Here is an 18,231-nt window from a genome sequence, read left to right on the forward strand (position 1 = left end):
GCAAACAACTGTGAAAGTGACAGTTTGGAGACAGCCATACTAAATTAATTCTGCATACTTCTCAACAATAGTTCCTTTGAGATAAACAGTTCTTAACATTCATGACTCAAAATTCCATAAGATTTCTCATCTATCAATTTAATTTAATTAATTAATTTTCTGAAAACTCCTGATCAAGTCTATGGCTATACCATACAATTAAAGGGTGTATTACAGACCATGGCATGGACTCAGAAAGATCAAGTTCCACAAAAGATCTACTTGTATTGAAAAGGTGTTGGCTACATTCCTTTCCTTCTTAGTGAATGAGACAGACCAAGGAAATGGATTTTGCCTCTGATGCCAGCTCAGGAGAAAACAGAAGTGGTCCTGGTTTTTCAGTACCATTAAACAAATGTGGAGCAAAAGACTTTTATGATTGATTGAAACAAGCATTGGTAAGATGACTAAAGTGCGATCTCTAAAACTGCAGGATGGCTGTGTGTGCTTCCCATGCAGAGCTTAACAGACCTTCCTGCCACAGGTCCGCCTTTCCTGCAGAGAACCTGCTCGGGAGAGCCAACAGAACCCACGCACCCGAACAAGTGATCCACAACGAACCCTGAGAAGGAGCAAGGCAAGCATTTGCTCCAAAAGGAAATAAACACAGAGCAGCAGTACCCACACAACTCACAACTCCTTCCCCCACACCCATACACACACACACACACACACACACACGATGCTGTCATTTTATCCACTTTCGGGAAAAAAAAAGTGTTATTAATGTAACTGAAAGGTAAAGTGAGAGAGAAACCATGTGCCTGCTGGTTCACTCCCTAAACACCTGCAATAAGCAGTGTGGACCAGGCCAAAGCCGAAAGCCAGAAACTCGGCCTTGATCTGGCATATAGAAAGAGACCCAATCAATCAAGCCATCACATGCTGCCTCCCAAGGTCTGAAGCAGAAGTGAGCTAGAACCAGGAGCGTAGCTGGAACTGGAACCCAGAGACCACGTGGTGAGATATGGAAATCCCCAGCAATGCCTTAACTACCAGGCCAAATATTTGCCTCTTACCCTTTAATTATAGGAATTCGTTCTTAATAAGTTGGAATACAGCATGACTTGAAATCTAGTGATTTTAATGGCATCAACAGTATTTGATTATCTGCCTTGCCAACACACACAGTTAATTAGGTAGCAATTCATACCAACACAAAATTGGAACTAGGTAACACTGAACGAGGGGCCAGCGCTGTGATATAACAAGCTAAACCTCGGACTGTAATGCTGGAATTCCACTGCCACCAGTTTGCGCCCTGGCTGCTCCACTTTAAACTGAGTTTCCCACTAATGTGCCTAGGAAAGCAGCAGATGATGGCCCAAGTGCTTGGACCCTTGCAGCGATGTGGGAGACCAAGAAGAAGCTCCTGGCTTTAACCTGGCCTACCCCCAGTTGCTGTAGCTGTTGGAGAATAAGCCAGCAGATAGAATAACTCTCCCTGCTCTCTCTTTCAAATAAATAAAACAAATCCTTAAAAAAAAAAAACCTGAGTGAGTTTCCATGGTCCATGGAATGTATTTTCTAGAGCAGAAGCAGTAATAAAACATACATAAAAAGCATAAAAATGCTAAAATTAATATGAGCATGTATGCTTAATTCAGCAATAATATCACAGTTCAGATGATCACACTTTAGCCATGAAACAAGGATAACAACTTTAAAGGGAGAGTAGAATGCACAAGTTAGCTTCCTTGCAACCAGTCAACTACATCATCTGTTAGCAGAGAAACTTCAGAATGCTTGAAAAAACAAACAAGTCCAGCATTTCTCATTCAGTGCACTCTGAAGGACGAAACTCAAGGATAAACTCAGCTCACAGCAGCCCAGCCTCGTTACAGAAGAAGATTTTCCCCGGAAACTGAAGACTGCTCATATTTTGTTCAAATCTAAATGAGATCTGGCTCATCTATCTATGTATTTAGGAGATTATGCATATGTAAATTCTGGCATATTCTAGCCAGTTTACAAACTTCAGGCTAAGGCAAAAGAACAGCTCTTGCCTGGGGAAGGTCCCACACAGTCCGCTCACAGCCCTGACAGAGAATTCCTTCCCTGTGGTGTTTGCCACCTTTCCATTTCCACACTACCTGGAGAAGCACTGGGTGGCATTCTGACTTCACAGAAAGGGAAGGAATTGGAAGGATGTTCCTACAAAATGGCCATCAAGCTGGCCAGCTGCAGGAATGGGAAGCTGCAAGTCACATCTCCAAGGATGGGTGGAGAAGCACGCCCTTCTGGAATGTGGAAATTCACTGGGAATGAGAATGGAGAAAGAGACCACAGAAGTCAGAAGTTGACAGTCTATTTGTCCAACACCACTTGCCCTGCAAAAGGCTCAAAGGAACCTTGGAAAGGATGACCTGGCTGTCATCCACATCCAATGGTGTGGGCAGGAAGCTTCTCTAACATCACACACGGGCAACTTGGATGAGAAAAGAACACACGGTGACTCTACCAGGATGACTTGGAAAGAAACTACATCGGGGCCAGTGATATGGCACAGCAAGTTAAGACCCAGCCTGGGAAACCGCCTTTCTATAGCAATGCCAGTTCAAGTCCCAGTTGCTTTACTACCAATTAAGCTCCCTTCCAATGTACAGGGAAAGCAGTAAAGGATAGCCCAAGTGCTGGGTCCCTGACAGTCAAATGGGAGACCAGATGGAGTTCCTGCATTATGGCTTCAGCCTGGCCCAGCACCAGCCATGAGGGAATGACCTAGTAGAAGATCTCTCTGGCTCTGTGCTTCTCCCCCTCTATAATTCTGACTTTCAAATAAATAAATAGAATTTTTTTAAAAGTTAACTCTTTTGTTGTAACATGTCTTTTCAGTTGTTTAAAATGAGACATAGTCACCTAATTTTCAGATACTTTTAAATAATAATAACTACAACTTCTGTAAGACATTGGCTACCTAAAAATGGCTTTAAAAAATGTTTAAGTGCATAAAGGGCCAACTTTCTACAGAACCTTCCCTTTCCCCGCCCAGTTACACAGCTTATACAAATGTTTAGTAGTTCAGAAATATTTCACCAGTGGTCAGAGCTGTACTGAAAAGTGGACATACACTGAATTGAGTCTGGGTGAATAGTAAATATTTCCTGGGCTTCTTTCCTCTGATTCTGACATCTAAATGCCAGTGCCAGCACCACAGTGGAGAGACAGTCCAAGGAGTACAAAAGGAGAAGTGATAAATACATGAATCCCACCTAGCACACAGATCTCAAGGAGAAACATAAGACATTAGAATTTTTCCAACACCAACCTCGCAAGCATTGGCAATACAGGCCTGAGAGCCACATACGTGACCCCCTGGAAGCAGATTCAGGTCAGAGATGTATTTTAACACAGAACTCAGACAAGTGGAAGCAAAACAGTCTCAGCCCTTTAGAGGCATGCTAGCATGAAAAGGAGATGAAAGCTCGGCCTTCCCCATGTGTCATCAGTTGTTAATAGTGCTAGCCTGCCAGTTTATTTCCCAGGCTATAGGCTTTAGGGCTGAGAAATGAAGCAGATCTTCGGTCTCAAAAACTACTGACACAAAAAGGTGGCAGGGAATCCATCCACCTCATTAATACCAGGTTCTTCAGGTCAGGGAGACGTACTCGAGCACCATAAAACCGTTCCTGAATTCTTTCCAATAAAGCAGCCCCAAAGACACACAGACCTAGAATGATCTGCCCTAGGAAAGCAGCATGGAGCACCCCTACAGCTCTGATTTGTACTGTCCCTTACAACATACCCACCCCTGGCAGGGCATCTGGTCTGTGGGGCAAGACTCAGGTTGGATGCCATGTCCCTCCATCGGACAGCAGACGGCCGGGGCCTGACACCTGGCTCCGGCTCCTGATTCCAGCCTCTAGCTGATGCAAACCCTGGGCGGCAGCAGTGAGGGCTCAGTCGGGCTCCTGTACCCTCCAGGGGAGGCCCGGATTGGGTTCTCTCCCACCTTGGCTGTGGCTGCCCAACCTGCAGCCATTGGCCAGCATCTGAGGCAAGATGGCAACACTCCCCGTTGTGCTCTCTCTCAAAAAAATACACAATAAATAGTATATTGTCTATTAATTGTTTTAAATCACTTCTATTTTCTCAAAAAAAAAAATGAACACTGAGTTGTATTTTTATTTTAATTCCTCCTTAGACAAGCATGAAGTCAAAATAAACAGAAGCTTCAATCCTACTGGCTCACTTATCAAAAGAGAAAAGAAAAATCTCTGGACGTCTTGGCTCATTTAAATTAATACAGGAAAATAAACAGGGACAGTGCCAGGTCATTTATAAAAATGAAAATGAAAATTATACTCTTCTCCTAATGCATTGCACATGCTACATCCAAAGCATCTTCAAAAGCAATACTCACTGTAACTGCCAGGAGACTTGTCTTCATAAGTAAAATGAAGCTGTAATTCCTCCTCTGACATTTCACAGATGAACACTTTCAGCAAACAGCAAATAATAAACAAGGCATTGTGGGTCTGCCAAATGAAGATGTGGCTAGAAAGGAAAAAAGCAAAGACATGCACGAGTCTGTCAGTTTCTTTCTAGGAAAGAACTTCTCGGCCATCCTGCCTGCCCATTTGTAACATCAGGACAACCCGCTACCTTCTAGCAGCTCAAGAATGATTAACAGTGGTTTCTATCACACTCCAGGTCACATTCCATTCTGAATATTTTAGATTCTAATTAATAAAAAAATTTAACTGATATCTATTATAGTGTTCTTTATCACTGTCTCACATAAAAGCAATTTTTGAAAAAGCTAAAAAAAAAATCTCCATGGTTGGGCCCGGCGCGGTGGCGCAAGTGGTTAAAGGGCCTCGCCTTGCACGCCCGGGATCCCATATGGGCGCCGGTTCTAATCCCGGCAGCCCCGCTTCCCTTCCAGCTCCCTGCCTGTGGCCCGGGAAAGCAGTCGAGGACGGCCCAAAGCTTTGGGACCCTGCACCCGCGTGGGAGACCCGGAAGAGGCTCCTGGCTTCGGATCGGCATAGTATCGGCCCGTTGCGCTCACTTGGGGAGTGAATCATCGGATGGAAGATCTTCCTCTCTGTCTCTCCTCTCTGTATATCCGCCTTTCCAATGAAAAAATAATAAAAATAAATTAAAAAAAAAAAAATCTCCATGGTAACATAATCTATGTAAAATATAGAACCAAAATTTTAAATGAGGCAGCAGCCACAGCACAGTATTTGCTATTTGTATGAATTACCTGAACTCACTAGAAAAGCTCATTAACTTCAGGACGGCTTATTTAGAAGCAAGCCACGGAACAATCATTTTAAGAGAAAGCCATCTAAAAATAGTTGGAAAAAATGCTTGAGTGTGCAGGAAAGGTTAATTTTCCAATCAACAGAATCAGAAGGAAATCAGGCAAATGTGGGATGAAGAGTCAAGCTGTCATTATTTAAACCAGTGATAATGGTGGAAATGACTTTTTAAAATATCTACATCACGATTAATCTTCTTAAACGATGTATTTCTAAATATGGTCTAGCATGTTGAAATTGAACACATTCCAGAACTTAAAATTTCACCCAGTGACTAAGATTCTGAACTAAAACTGCTACAGTCAATAAAACTAAAGACCTTTTTCCCTTAATAATTCCTTTACAGTTTTTTTATAGAATATATTTCTATCAATAAGCTTAAAAATATTTACACTGTTAAATAGAAAGCCAATCAGCGAGCTTACTTCTGACATTCTGCTGAAAGTTTGAGTTCTTTGGTTCTAGAAAGGAAGACTTTAATCAGGGCACCAAGATTTCCTGTTCGAGGATTGTTTTCAACTGCAAGAGAAGAAAAGGTTCAAAAAAAGTTAAAATTCAGAACCTAAATCAAAATGAACATACTCTAACATTTTAAGAAACCAAATGTTAAATGGAATTCGCTCATGTGCCACCTTATTGGTACTTTCAACACCTAATTAGGAAAATGACAAATCAGACAAACCGCTCTTCTTGATCTTAATTCTGAACATCAAAAAATTATCTAAAAATGAAAATAGAAACAATGGGAGAAAGTGGCCATCTCATCTCAGAATGCAACATTGTAAAGGAAAGATGCAATACTTAATAGACACACTACTCAATTTGCACATGCACATCTTTGTGGGAAAGCAGACAGAAAAACTCAATAATTTAATTGATTATCTATGTCCCTGGTACAAAGACTATAATAAATGCAAAAATCTGTTCAGATCATCACAAATTGTTCCCATGAAAAATAGAGAGGTACACATACAAGGCAATGTGGCTTGGAGGAGAGCTATTCCAACAGTCAAAATCCTGAAGAACTGGTTCACAGACTTGTGAAGTTCAAAGGTAGGCATTTCTGAGAAGCTGGCCTAAAGAACTGAAAGACTGTTGGGGGAGGAGTTTCAAGTTTGCAGAATCAGGGCTGTCACTAACTGGACACTGGACCTCAAACAGCCACTGTACATCTCCAACATCTGTTCTCTCACCTGAGACCTGAAGCAACAGTGAACACACACTGAATACCACACCCCAGGTGCTCTACCTGCCCAGCCTCATTTAATTCTCAGAAAGACCTAAAGAGAGAAGCACTAACATTCTCCACCTTCCATATTCTTACTTCTAGGTAGTTCTCTGCTCAAGAACATATTCTCAGGACCAATGCTGTGTTGTCTGCCTACAATGCCAGCATTCCACAAGGGTGCCAGTTTGTGTCCTGGTGGCTCCACTTGCGATCCAGTTCCCAACCAATGGCCTGGAAAACCAGCAACAGATGGCCCAAGTGCTTGGGCTCCTGCAGCCACGTGGGAGACTCCAAAGAAGCTCCTGACTTCAGACCGGCCCTGCTCCAACCGTTGCCACCATTTGGAGAAGGACTCAGAGTATGGAAGATCTATCTCTCTGTCCCTCTCCTTCTGTTTCTCCTTCTGTCTAACTCTGCCTTTCAAATAAAAACAAATCTTTTCTAAAAAGTAATGTTACGTCTATATCTCTGTGGGTCTTAAAATTCTGAAACAAACGAAGCTGAGGTTAATATGACTACATCCATCATTTAGAATCAACCCTTAAGTCTCGGTTCATGCACTAGCCCATGGTGACCCCAAGACTCCACGTGTGATCGTTCACCTTTCTAAAAACAAAACAATGTGTTACTGGAAAGAACAGCCAAACTGGTGTAACCAAAGCTGTGGGTACCTTCCTCATTCACTCATCAGATATTTACTGGGCTACTCACACATACCCACACTGTATGGGCACCAGGGAAAGACCTGTAAACCAAAGTCCTCATCCTCACAGAGTTTACTTTCTAAGACAACAGAAAAGTTTCCACATTATGGAGATCAGAAAAATAAATTAATAAAATTAAATATGCTCAATGAAGAACAGTGGCTTAGCCTGGCTGTTAAGGTGCTCAGGTTCTGTGAGATCACTGGGTTGGATTCCCAGCTCTGGCTCCTAACCTCAGCTTTTTGCCAGCACAGACACTAGAGGGCAGCAGTGACAATTCAAGTGGCTTGCTGCCTGCCCTCTACTTGAGAGACTTGGATAGTATTCCTGGCTCAGGGTTAGGGCTCCCCTCCCGGCCTAGCCCAGACCCCTTGAGAACATTTAGGGAGCAAACTAGCTGACAGGACCTCTTTATGTTTCTCTGCCTCGGCCTCTCAAAAAAACTTTTTTTTTGGAAATGTTTAATTGTCTAAAAAAAAGGGGAGGAGGTTATTGCAGAATCAGGATTTGAAAATATTTCAATGGGGCAATCAATGAATCCAAACTAAAATTGAGTAAAAAGTATAAAATGTGCCAGGCTTATGGCATAATAGGTAAAGCCACAGCTTTACCAGTCCCAACTCCTCCACTTTGACCTAACTTAGTGCTAACATGCCTGGGAAAGCAGTGGAGGATGGCCCAATTGCTTGGACCCCCCACACCCACACCCCTCCACACACACCCCCACCCCCCGTCACACACACACACACACACCTAAAGGAAGACCTGGAAGAAGCTCCTGGCTCCTGGCTTTGGATGGGCCCATGTCTGGGCCTTGTGGCCATTGGGAAATCAATCAGTGGATAGAAGACCAATCACCACCCCCTATTCCTGTCCATCTCTCTCTGTAACTCTGCCTTTCAAATAAAATTTTAAAGAAATCAAGAAATACAATATTCTAATGCATTAATTAACACTTTTAAAAAGTAGAAAGTCACACAAAACATCTTAACAAAGGCTATGTCGGGCAGGGTTACAGGGCTGTGAGCACCAGCACCTCCTTTTTGACTTCGAGCATGTTCCCTATATCACATGAGGGATCTTCACAAACTTCATGGAATTATTTTTTATGAAAAACTGAAGTTAACTGGTAAAACTCAGAAGCCAGGGTAAAATCCAATGGGCTTCCTGAAACAGAGTACTAACAGAATACTAAACATTTTAGAAGCATATACACTCCTTCCCGATTGTTACCATCCTGGCAGTACAACATGTAAGGAATAAGGTCTTAAAAAGTATCATTTGCCTAATGAAACATGCTGTGTTGAGTATTTCACACAATCCGATTTTTTTTTTTCTATTCAAAGATTCTGCACGATAGCTGCTCTAAATCTCCATTTGGACGAGGAACCACAGGTTCAGCTAATAAGCAGCAGAGCTAAAACTGTGGTAACAAAGTCCAGTCAGCTTTTTACAACAATATCAAATTGTCATAAGAAGCTTCCTAACATGGGGAGTTTAAAAACTTGCTGGAGGGGGCACAGTGGCACAACAAGCTAACCCTCTGCTCTGTGGGCACCAGTTCATGTACCAGCTGCTCTACTTCCCATCTATCCCCCTGCTTGTGGCCTAGGAAAGCAGAAGAGGATTGTCCAAAGCCTTGCAACCCTGCAGCCCTGTGGGAGACCCAGAAGAAGCTCCAGCTACCAGCTTCCAATCAGCTCAGCTCTGGCCATGGCAGCCATCTGGGGAGTGAACCAGTGGAAGAAGACCTTTTCTCTCCATCTCTCCTCTCTGTAAATCTACCTTGCACATAAAAGTTATCTTTAAAAAAAACTTTGTGGAAATTTTGAATTAAAGTATAACATGGATTTTTTTCATGTAGTTTCGAAGCCTCTTCATATTTTGCTAATATATTCTAATAAAAAATGACTATTCTGGTTAACAGCAGTTGACGATCACAGGACAAATGGTCATACATCCTACACACATACTATCCATGCAACTATACACTCAACCTCATATTCTGCCTTTTCTCAGCATCTCAAAGTCACAAACAGAACAAACGGAGGCGGTATCCATTGTCCAGCATGGCCCATTGTTATTACTGCAAGTACAGCCATGTCTGTGTCTCATTCCAAATGACTAGATGATACAGTTTGTAAGCCCCAGTGAGCATCACGGTTTCAAAAGGATAAAACATCATCTCCATCAACTGGCCCATATTATACAATCAAAATTTGTAACATAATTTTGAAAGAAAAGTCCCCTACATAAACAAAAATATGCTACACACACACACACACACCCTTACCTAAAGATCTGCAGACTGAAATGGTCGCCTCTTCCAAGAGCTTCAACTCAGTACTGGACAGACAAAAGAAGAAAGGGTGTTAATAACTGTAACACTAAACAGCTACCCACTAATCAATTAAAGGAATACACAGAATTAAGAAGAACGTACAAGTACTAGCAAAAATGTGGAGAAAGTGTGAGGCTAGTGCCTGGCTAGTAGGCATGACAAATGGTGTAGCTGCTACAGAAAAAAACTAAGGACTCCAAAAAAATCAATGCAAATTACCACAGGACCCAGAGATTCCACTTCTGATGCAGAATCAGAGGAGATTAGAGCAAGACCTTGGAGAGCTATTTGTAGACTTAAGTTCATAATCATGGTGGCCAAACTGTGGAGGAGACCAAAGTGTTCATGGGGACACATGGATAAGAATACAGCACATGCTTGCAATGGAATATTAGTTAGCAAGTTCTGACATGCTGCAACACGGATGAACCTCGTTGACACATGCTAAGTGAAGTAGGAAGCCTGCACGCAGACAGTGCTGGATTCCTCTGACGTGCAGGACTCGGCCTAGTCAAACTTACAGAGGGATCCAAAGCAGAAGGGCAGCTGCCAGGGGTGGGGAGAGAAGATTCTGGGTTGAGGAGGGTACAGATTTTCAGTTTTTGCAAAAAAGTTCCCAAGGAGGGTGATAGTGATAGTTGCAAAACAATGTGAATATACTGGATGCCACAGAACTCTACATTTAAAAAATGGTTAAAACGATAAACGTGTTGTACACATTTCACGTTTTTTCAAAACTGCATTCCAATTCCTATTAAACATCTTACCAGATATATGACCTTCAGCCAGTTTCCTCGTCTTTGCTTTTTCACACATAAAAGAGAAGTAATAATACTACCTTTCAAAGGTACTACAATGCTACTATATAGGATCTGTGGAGGGAGCCCTCCACAAATGACAACTATTACTGGCTTCAAACAGCAACATTTTTTTTTCCTAATTGATAAGTTAAAGTACTACCTTACATTTGCATAACCCTGTAAATGTCTTTGAAGCATTTTGAAATTTACTAGTGCATTTAAATACCACAAACAGCTTGTCCAACGAGCAGGACCATGACAGGGTCTATTTTCACAGATGAGCAAAGGGAGGCTCCCACAAAGTTTAACCTTTGAGGAATCAGAGGTCTGAGAAAGCAAGCACCACTTTTAGAGCCTGGGGACTCAGTTACCAATGACACATCCTGGACGGGCACTTAGCCTAGCAGCCAAGGTGCCGCCTGGGGTGCCCACACCTGCAGTGGACTGCCAGGGTTCAAGTTCTAGCAGAGCTCCAGACTCCAGCTTCCTGCTAACGCTCCTCTAGGGAGGTGGCAAGCAGGTGACGGTTCAAGCAGTGGGCACCTGCCACCCAGCTGGGACCCCAGATGGAGCTCCTCGTTCCACATTTTGGCCCAGCCTAGCCCTGGCTGCTGTGGACACTTTGCAAGGGAAGCAGTAAATGAAGATCTCTATCTTCCAAATCCTTTTTTTTTAAGTATTTGATATGTGTCAACATATGTGCTCTTTTCTACGGATACACACAGAACAGCAAGTCCCCCCGATGGAGAACTCTGTGCCCCAGGGTTCCTGCAGGGACAGAAGAAGCTCTCCCCACGTCCTCTCTCCAATGCCCCATCCTCCAACCCAAAGAACAAGGGCAAGCCATGGGCATTATGGCCTAGGGCAAATTTTTAGAAAACCTGAAAGAAAACTGTTTGTACCAAGTTTTACAACTGTCTAAAATGGAAACTACCACTAGCACCTACCTGCAGTTTGTGATCACTTGTAATTCAACTGCCCAATGAATCTCAGATGGGCATGAACACAAAATATGCACTGAATTTCAAAGACTTGAAGATGATGTGGGAAATGCTTTATTATCAGATGAAATTATCAGTCGTGAAATTATAATAAGTGGGCTATATCAACGTATCATTAAAGTTGATTCATGTTCCTTTTTCAATGAGGCTACTAGAAATCCAATACATGTGGCTTATTTTATATGTATGAGCCAAGGCTTCCAGAACAAAACTCCCAGCAACTCAAGATGATATTATACATAAGAAACCTTACACACACACATACATACAAAGACTATACAACTTAAGCAAACATGCCATAACCTTAAGAATCTCAAATCATGGGTCCAGCACGGTAGCCTAGTGGCTAAAGTCCTCCCCTTGCATTCACCAGGATCCCATATGGGCACTGGTTCGTAACCCAGCTGCTCTACTTCCCATCCAGCTCTCTGCTTGTGGCCCGGGAAAGCACTAGAGGATGGCCCAAAGCCTTGGTACCCTGCACCCACATTGGGGATCCAAAAGAAGCTTCTGGCTTCTGGCTTTAGATCAGCTCAGCTCTGGCTGTTGCGGCCACTTGGGGATGGAATCAGCAGACAGATCTTCCTCTCTGTCTCTCTCCTCACTCTTTGACTTTCCAATAAAAATAAATACAAATAAATAAATAAATCTAAGAAAAAATGAATCTCAAATCATGAGCTGGGATCTGGTCTAGCAGTTATGATGTGCAAGTAGCTAGGTTCAAGTTCTGGCTCCACTGGGAGGCAGCAAGTGATGGCACCAGTACCACAGTCCTTGCCACCCATGCTAAAGACCCAGAGTGGCTCCCTGGCTCCCTGGCACCTTGGTGCACACACAGCTGCCCTGGGCAGTGGGGAGTGGAGTCACTGCATCCGGACATTTGCAAGTGTATCGACGTGTACACTCTCAAACAACCAAAAAATTAATTTTTAAAAAATCTCACATTGTTCGTATTTAAAAAGATAAATACCAGCTTTTGAAAGTTAAATCTTCTAGTTTCCCCTAATATCAAACCTTTTCAGTAAAGATGACCTGGAATTGTCCCTGCAGTAAAGGCCCCCAGGGGCGTCGAGTGTCTGTGGGGTGTCTGCCACATGCCCCAGGTCGCTCTGCCTGCTGCCGCCCCTCGCTCTGTCCCATCCTCCCAAGCTTGGATAAAGCACTAGCAGATTGGCTGGGCACGATCCCACTCTGGCCTGTGCCGATGAAGGAGACAGCTAACTATGACAGGGCTGAAGTCTCGTGGAACAAGGAAATGAGGTGACAAGACAAGCTTTCCTTCTGGCCGACACATGGCTGTACAGTTGACGTTTGTGGCAGCCATCCTAACCCAGTGAGCAGCAAAGAAAGCCAGGCAGTCAGAAGGGTACCCATATGTGCAGTGCAGACAGCAGTGGGTGGGTGCAAATAGCAGGACCCTGGGATGCCTGCCGGCCTCCCGATCACAGAGCCGAGCTCCTCCATGCTGAGGACTCACTGTGCTCCTGAGTCTATAAAGGTCCCTGTCTCTTCATCATGCACTCCCCCTCTTTCCAGAATGTGCCAAGTCCAACTGATTCTTAACAACCAAAATGGTGTGGTCAGACTGAACAGTACACATTAGCAGTTAGCAGGAAGAGGGGGAAAAAAGTAAGAATGCCTGAGTCATTGGGTCAAAGGAAAGAGGTATAAAGTGCAAAGGAGTGGACAGGGCCCTCTCAGGTCGGCACCCAGAACACACTACCATTGCTTCTTTAGGCTACAATTCTCTCTTACGACTAGCCGGGACCAAGAGTTTCAGTGATGTCCCTGTGGCCACAGCCTTCAAAGTCATTGTGCTCTTTGGGGACGCAATGCCCAGAAGCCTCATCACCCCCTCCAGCTGGCCAGGAGGAAGAGGCACATGGGCTGCTCGGCTCAGCACACCAAGATCTGCACCAGCCCTGCTCTAGGACAAATCCTTCGGCTCCCAGGAGGAAGTGAGCACTCTGCCCTGAGGGACCAACAAAAAGGAGGTAGGCAGACAAGAAAGCTCAGCGCCTGTGGGGTCAGAGTGAAGAGGGAGAGGGCCGGAGTCTGGGAATCAGTTCTCCACAGAAAGGCATCATTGCTCCCCCCACCAATACAGCATCAGCCTGAAAGGGGGTTCATTAGGCTGGGCTTCTTCCAGGACCCTTCTTGGACTGACGATGAACCTGGGCTCAGGCTGCTGAGGGCTCCCTGCCCCTGGCAGCACCCCAGCCTGGCGCTGGCAGGACACTGGCGGACAGCTCAGAGAAGCGAGGTCACCCCCTCTCACCCTCTAGCCCTCAAGGCAAAGTGCACCCCTGAGTTTCAATTCTCATGAGAATATTTTGAACAGATGTTTACTTGCTTCCCAAGTATGAGAACACATCTTTTGAGGCAGCCTGGTTTCTCACTCATTCTGTTTGGCTGGGAAGCGCTCCCTGGTGGTGAGGCAGCAGCAACTGTCCCCACACCCTCAGGGTTTCCCCAGGCTTTGCCCAACAGAACCACCATGGGTTGCAGCAGCACCCAGAGGGCAGAGAACTACTAAGAAGCCCCCAGCATGCCCACTGGGTCTGTGACAATTGGATTCCTCTTCTCTTATCCCCGCAGTCCTCCACTTTCCTTAACTCCTTGGCCAATCTTAAGAATCAAGCTACTTTCTTGTTTGCTTGATTTAGAGCTGTAATGAGGTAGTTAAGCAACTGGGGCGGTTGCTAACTGCTGCTAGCCTGTCTCACAGGCATCCATGCACCGTGCTGCTTTAGTTCAACAAATGAGCTCAGATGTCTGGCAGCAGCAACCAACAAATCATCATTTGCAGTAAATAAAAGTAAAATGGCACTGCAAAAGCATGCCCCTGTTTCCAAGACAATTACAATTAGAGACCGAATGTCGCTTCTGAGGCCGAGGTGGAAACAAGGGCAGCACATCCAGTAAGTTATCTCTAGTGTCCTTCAGCTGAAGCAAATGAGCACCGCGCAGACTACTTCAACTTACTGCTTACCTAAACTCCAGACTTCAGGTCAGGTTGAAAACAGGTCAGAAATGAGAGACTTAAATCACAGCCAGTCATCTCTCAGCTAAACCCTTTCTTGACCAAAGTCAGAGTCCCACAGCTTCACTGGCCAGGGCAGCTCTATCTGCAGCTATCCCTCCCTGGCGGGGGCCTATGCCGGCTTCTTGTCAAAGCTTGGCCCCACGAGCCTCCTGGCAGCAAGGCAAACACAGCAAAGAAGTCTCAGCTTGGCCGCTGGCAACCCAGTACACAAGAAAAACCTCTGCCCAACAGGGGCTCACCCACACACTGGACACCTCAAACTATCCGAGGATTTCCTCGGTTTTAAGAACCTTCATTTGACTTCTCCAGAGATAATTCAGCAACGAAGCGTTCATTTAAAACTTCACAACTACATAAGAAAGTTCTAAAATACTACCACTGCCATTCCCAGGCCTATTTTAGGTCTATTTAATGCAGGTAAGGAGGGGGCCCAGTGCTGTGGCACAGCGGGTAAAGGAACCCCCTATGACACTGGCATCCCACGTAAGTACCTTCCGTTCTAGCTCCCTGGGAATGGCCTGGGAAAAGCACTGGAAGATGGCTGCAGTGCCTGGGTATGCCAGCACCACACGCGGAGGATTAGCCAGCAGGCCACCACGTCACCAGTGTACTTTCATTCTTATGTCTTTGAATTCCTTCTTGCATAGGAGACAGAAGCCTAGACCCGGCCTCCCCACAACATCCTTGCTTTCTTACTGATTTCATGAAGAGAATGTCCCTAAGGAGAAAGCATGTGTAATCCACCTCACCCTCACATTCTCCACATGCACCTGCAAGAGTGTCTGCTACAAATTTCCAACAGTGAACACCAATGATTGCTCCAAATAACTTCCAATCCAGGCCACCTGTATTGGGTCCACCAACACACACCAGGACCAAGTTACAAAGGAGACTGGCAGAATGCAAGAGCAAAAAATGAAAAAGTTTAATGCCATAATAAGAGCTTGAATTTTGGGCCCAGTGCAATAGAGTAGTGGTTAAAGTCCTTGCCTTGCACGCACCAGTATCCCATGTGGGCACCAATTCTAATCCTGGTGGCCCTGCTTCCCATCCAGCTCCCTGCTTGTGGCCTGTGAAAGCAGTCAAGGATGGCCCAAGGCCTTGGGACCCTGCACTGGCATGGGAGAGCTAGGAGAAGCTCCTGGCTTCGGATTGGTCAGCTCTAGACGTTGCACTCACTTGGGGAGTGGATCTTCCTCTCTGTTTCTCCTACTCTCTGTATCTGCCTTTCCAATGAAAGTAAATAAATCTTAAAAAAAAAAAAAAGAAGAAAGAAAGAAAAGAAATACAGGCTTGCTTATATATTAAAAAAAGAGAGAGAGAGAGCTTGACAAGGAAACATAGACCAGGAGACTCTAAAAGGTTCATGGCCAATAAATGAAAAGATGAATATCTCTGGTGCAAAACAATTTTGATATCCACGGACTTTTTTTTTCATGATCCACGTTTTTCATAATTCTTTTGAAGACCTCTCCTAATGGAGAGTCATTATGTACAAAATCAAAACCACACACTAAGGAAACTCTTAGAGCAAGGCAAGGCATGCCAAGTACCCAATGGTAAATTACCTGACCCTGGCTACAACCACCCTGACATTTTTTAACAATAATAACAAGAATGGTATTAGTTTAATTGCTTCTAATAGTGTTATATGGTAAAGCTCAACCATGTGCTTAAAACAATCACTACCTACTGAACCACTGTCACCATGAGTGTGGCCAGCAGCCATAGATAAACCACTGTTACCAATCAGAACAAGGGCATCATCTTCAAACGCTCTTGTTCAATTCCACTATGATTATATGCACAATGAAATACCGTTAAGGAATTCCAGTAGCAAGAGCATGGAATATCTCTGCACCACTGAATTCAAAGGCTAGTCACTTTCAAAAATACACTCCAGGGACCAGCGCAGTGACACAGCACGCTAATCCTCCTCCTTATGGCACCAGCATCCCAGATGGGCACCAGTTCATGTCCGAGTTACTTCACTTTAGATCCAGTTATCTGCTTATGGCCTGAGAAAGTAGCAGAGGATGGCCCAAGTTTCCTTGGGTCCCTGAACCCACTTGGGAGACCCAGAAGAAGCTCCTAGGAGTTAAGGTGTTAGCAACTCTGCTACAGATGTCACTGCACATATATCTTTCTTGAGCCTGTCCCATGATCTTCCTAAAAAAAAAAAAAACCTCAAAATTCAATTTCTAGATCAATGAATACTTCTGTTCTGATATCACAAATTACATTGCAGAAAGCTGTAACCAGTTGCCTACCGGAAGTACATAACTGTGGCTTACAAGTGCCTACACACTTCTGAATTTGCAAGTGTATACCCAGATCTTCCACCACCAAGCCCCAGTGATCTTTAAACCCAATAAGCATGCAAAATGACAGCAATTCAGCCATAGGACCTTAGTGACAATCACAGATTGTTTTTCCTCTCAAATGACCTATCCAGAGAGGAACTCGGAATGGGTATGAGCTAACTAGCAGACACCCTCTCACTGCACATTACAAATTAATTCTATTCAGCATCACCGAAATCCTCCAGGTGCACCAGGCAAGCCATTCTGGGGATCAAGCACATTGACCCCTTGCCGAGAACGCTCAAGCTCTTGGAAAGAAACCCTGGGTCACCGTCCTCTGGCAAAATCACCCGTTATGGTCTAGCAACAAGGACGCAGAAATGTAACTGGTGACAGAAAAAGTAAAAACGGAGCAAGTGTTCAGTAATAGACTGTGAATCATTCTGCTCAATATTAAGACAGAAAGATGATCAACTGTACCAGCCACTTTATCAGAAACTGTCTGCATATGTCACCAGTCACAGCCAGGAGGTGACAGATGATAAATGGCCCTCACTTTGACAGGAAGATTGGCTGTCCACCCCACCCCAGGAAAAAACGCTGTCATCATTTTGCAAAGGGAGGAATAAAAAGCTCAGAGTTCCAAGTTAAAGCTCCCATCCCTCCATCAATCAGTGAGCAGCTAGATGTCAAGCAGTTTTCCAAAACTGACAAATGAACCAGAAAGAACATGTTGGTAGGGCAGAGAAAGTTACTTTCACATGAAGCTTGAAATTCAAACATTAGAGTTTCCACAACCAAAACGACTAATGCAACGGTCAGCTAAGAGGTTAAATATCCCTGATGATTGTTCTGCAGGAAAACAAGCAGATTGTTGACAATACCTTACCTTAGTTATGGTTCGCAGGTGAAATGCCCACAACTGGACTTAACAGAGGCAGGACACCTAAGCTGATAATGTAATTGATGTGTGACCTCAATCATTGAGTCAAACTGTGCCAATTCGTATCCCAGCTGCTCCACTTCCCATCCAGCTCCCTGCTTGTGGCCTGTGAACGTGCAGGAGGGTGATGTAAAGCCTTGGGACCCTGCACCTGCACAGGAGAACCAGAAGAAGCTCCCAGCTTCAGATCAGCTCAGCTTTGGCCGTTGCAGCCACTTGGGGAATGAACCAGCAGATGGAAGATCTTTCTCTCTCCTCTGTAAACCTGACTTTCCACTAAAAATAAATTTTTAAAAATGTGTAATAACGTAATGTTTGTGTGAATAACAAAGAATCAGAATAGAACAGAAAAGTTAAACTCTAATAAGCAAAGTGGTAAAACAACAGCCAAGTTTCCTACAATTGCTATGAGGCCATTCACTATCCCTGGATCAGGCAATGAAATGTTTCAACCTATACTGTCCCAGCTCACAGGCTCACAGGTTGCAGGAGTGTCAACTGCACAGTGTCCAGATGTGAATCTCAATCATAAACGAGAAACTCACAGTTCCCAATT

General features: G+C 44.3%; 1 protein-coding gene across 3 annotated transcripts in view; it reads right to left on the reverse strand.

The window, feature by feature from the left end:
- DYM (dymeclin) overlaps positions 1-18,231 on the reverse strand; it is a 290,990-nt gene that overhangs the window by 244,487 nt on the left and 28,272 nt on the right. For 2 of the 3 annotated variants that reach the window (XM_040984988.1, XM_040984986.1), the window contains 3 exons: positions 9,535-9,587; positions 5,735-5,828; positions 4,403-4,536 (listed from right to left, as the gene is read on the reverse strand). In XM_040984988.1, the coding sequence (XP_040840922.1) occupies positions 4,403-4,536; positions 5,735-5,828; positions 9,535-9,587 (281 nt within the window). The remainder of the gene's footprint in view (positions 1-4,402; positions 4,537-5,734; positions 5,829-9,534; positions 9,588-18,231) is intronic. The other variant, XM_040984989.1, reaches the window with a different exon arrangement.

Source organism: Ochotona curzoniae, unplaced genomic scaffold (genome assembly GCF_017591425.1).
Source record: "Ochotona curzoniae isolate NIBS_2020 unplaced genomic scaffold, NIBS_Ocur_1.0 contig_43, whole genome shotgun sequence".
Classification (NCBI taxonomy): domain Eukaryota; kingdom Metazoa; phylum Chordata; class Mammalia; order Lagomorpha; family Ochotonidae; genus Ochotona; species Ochotona curzoniae.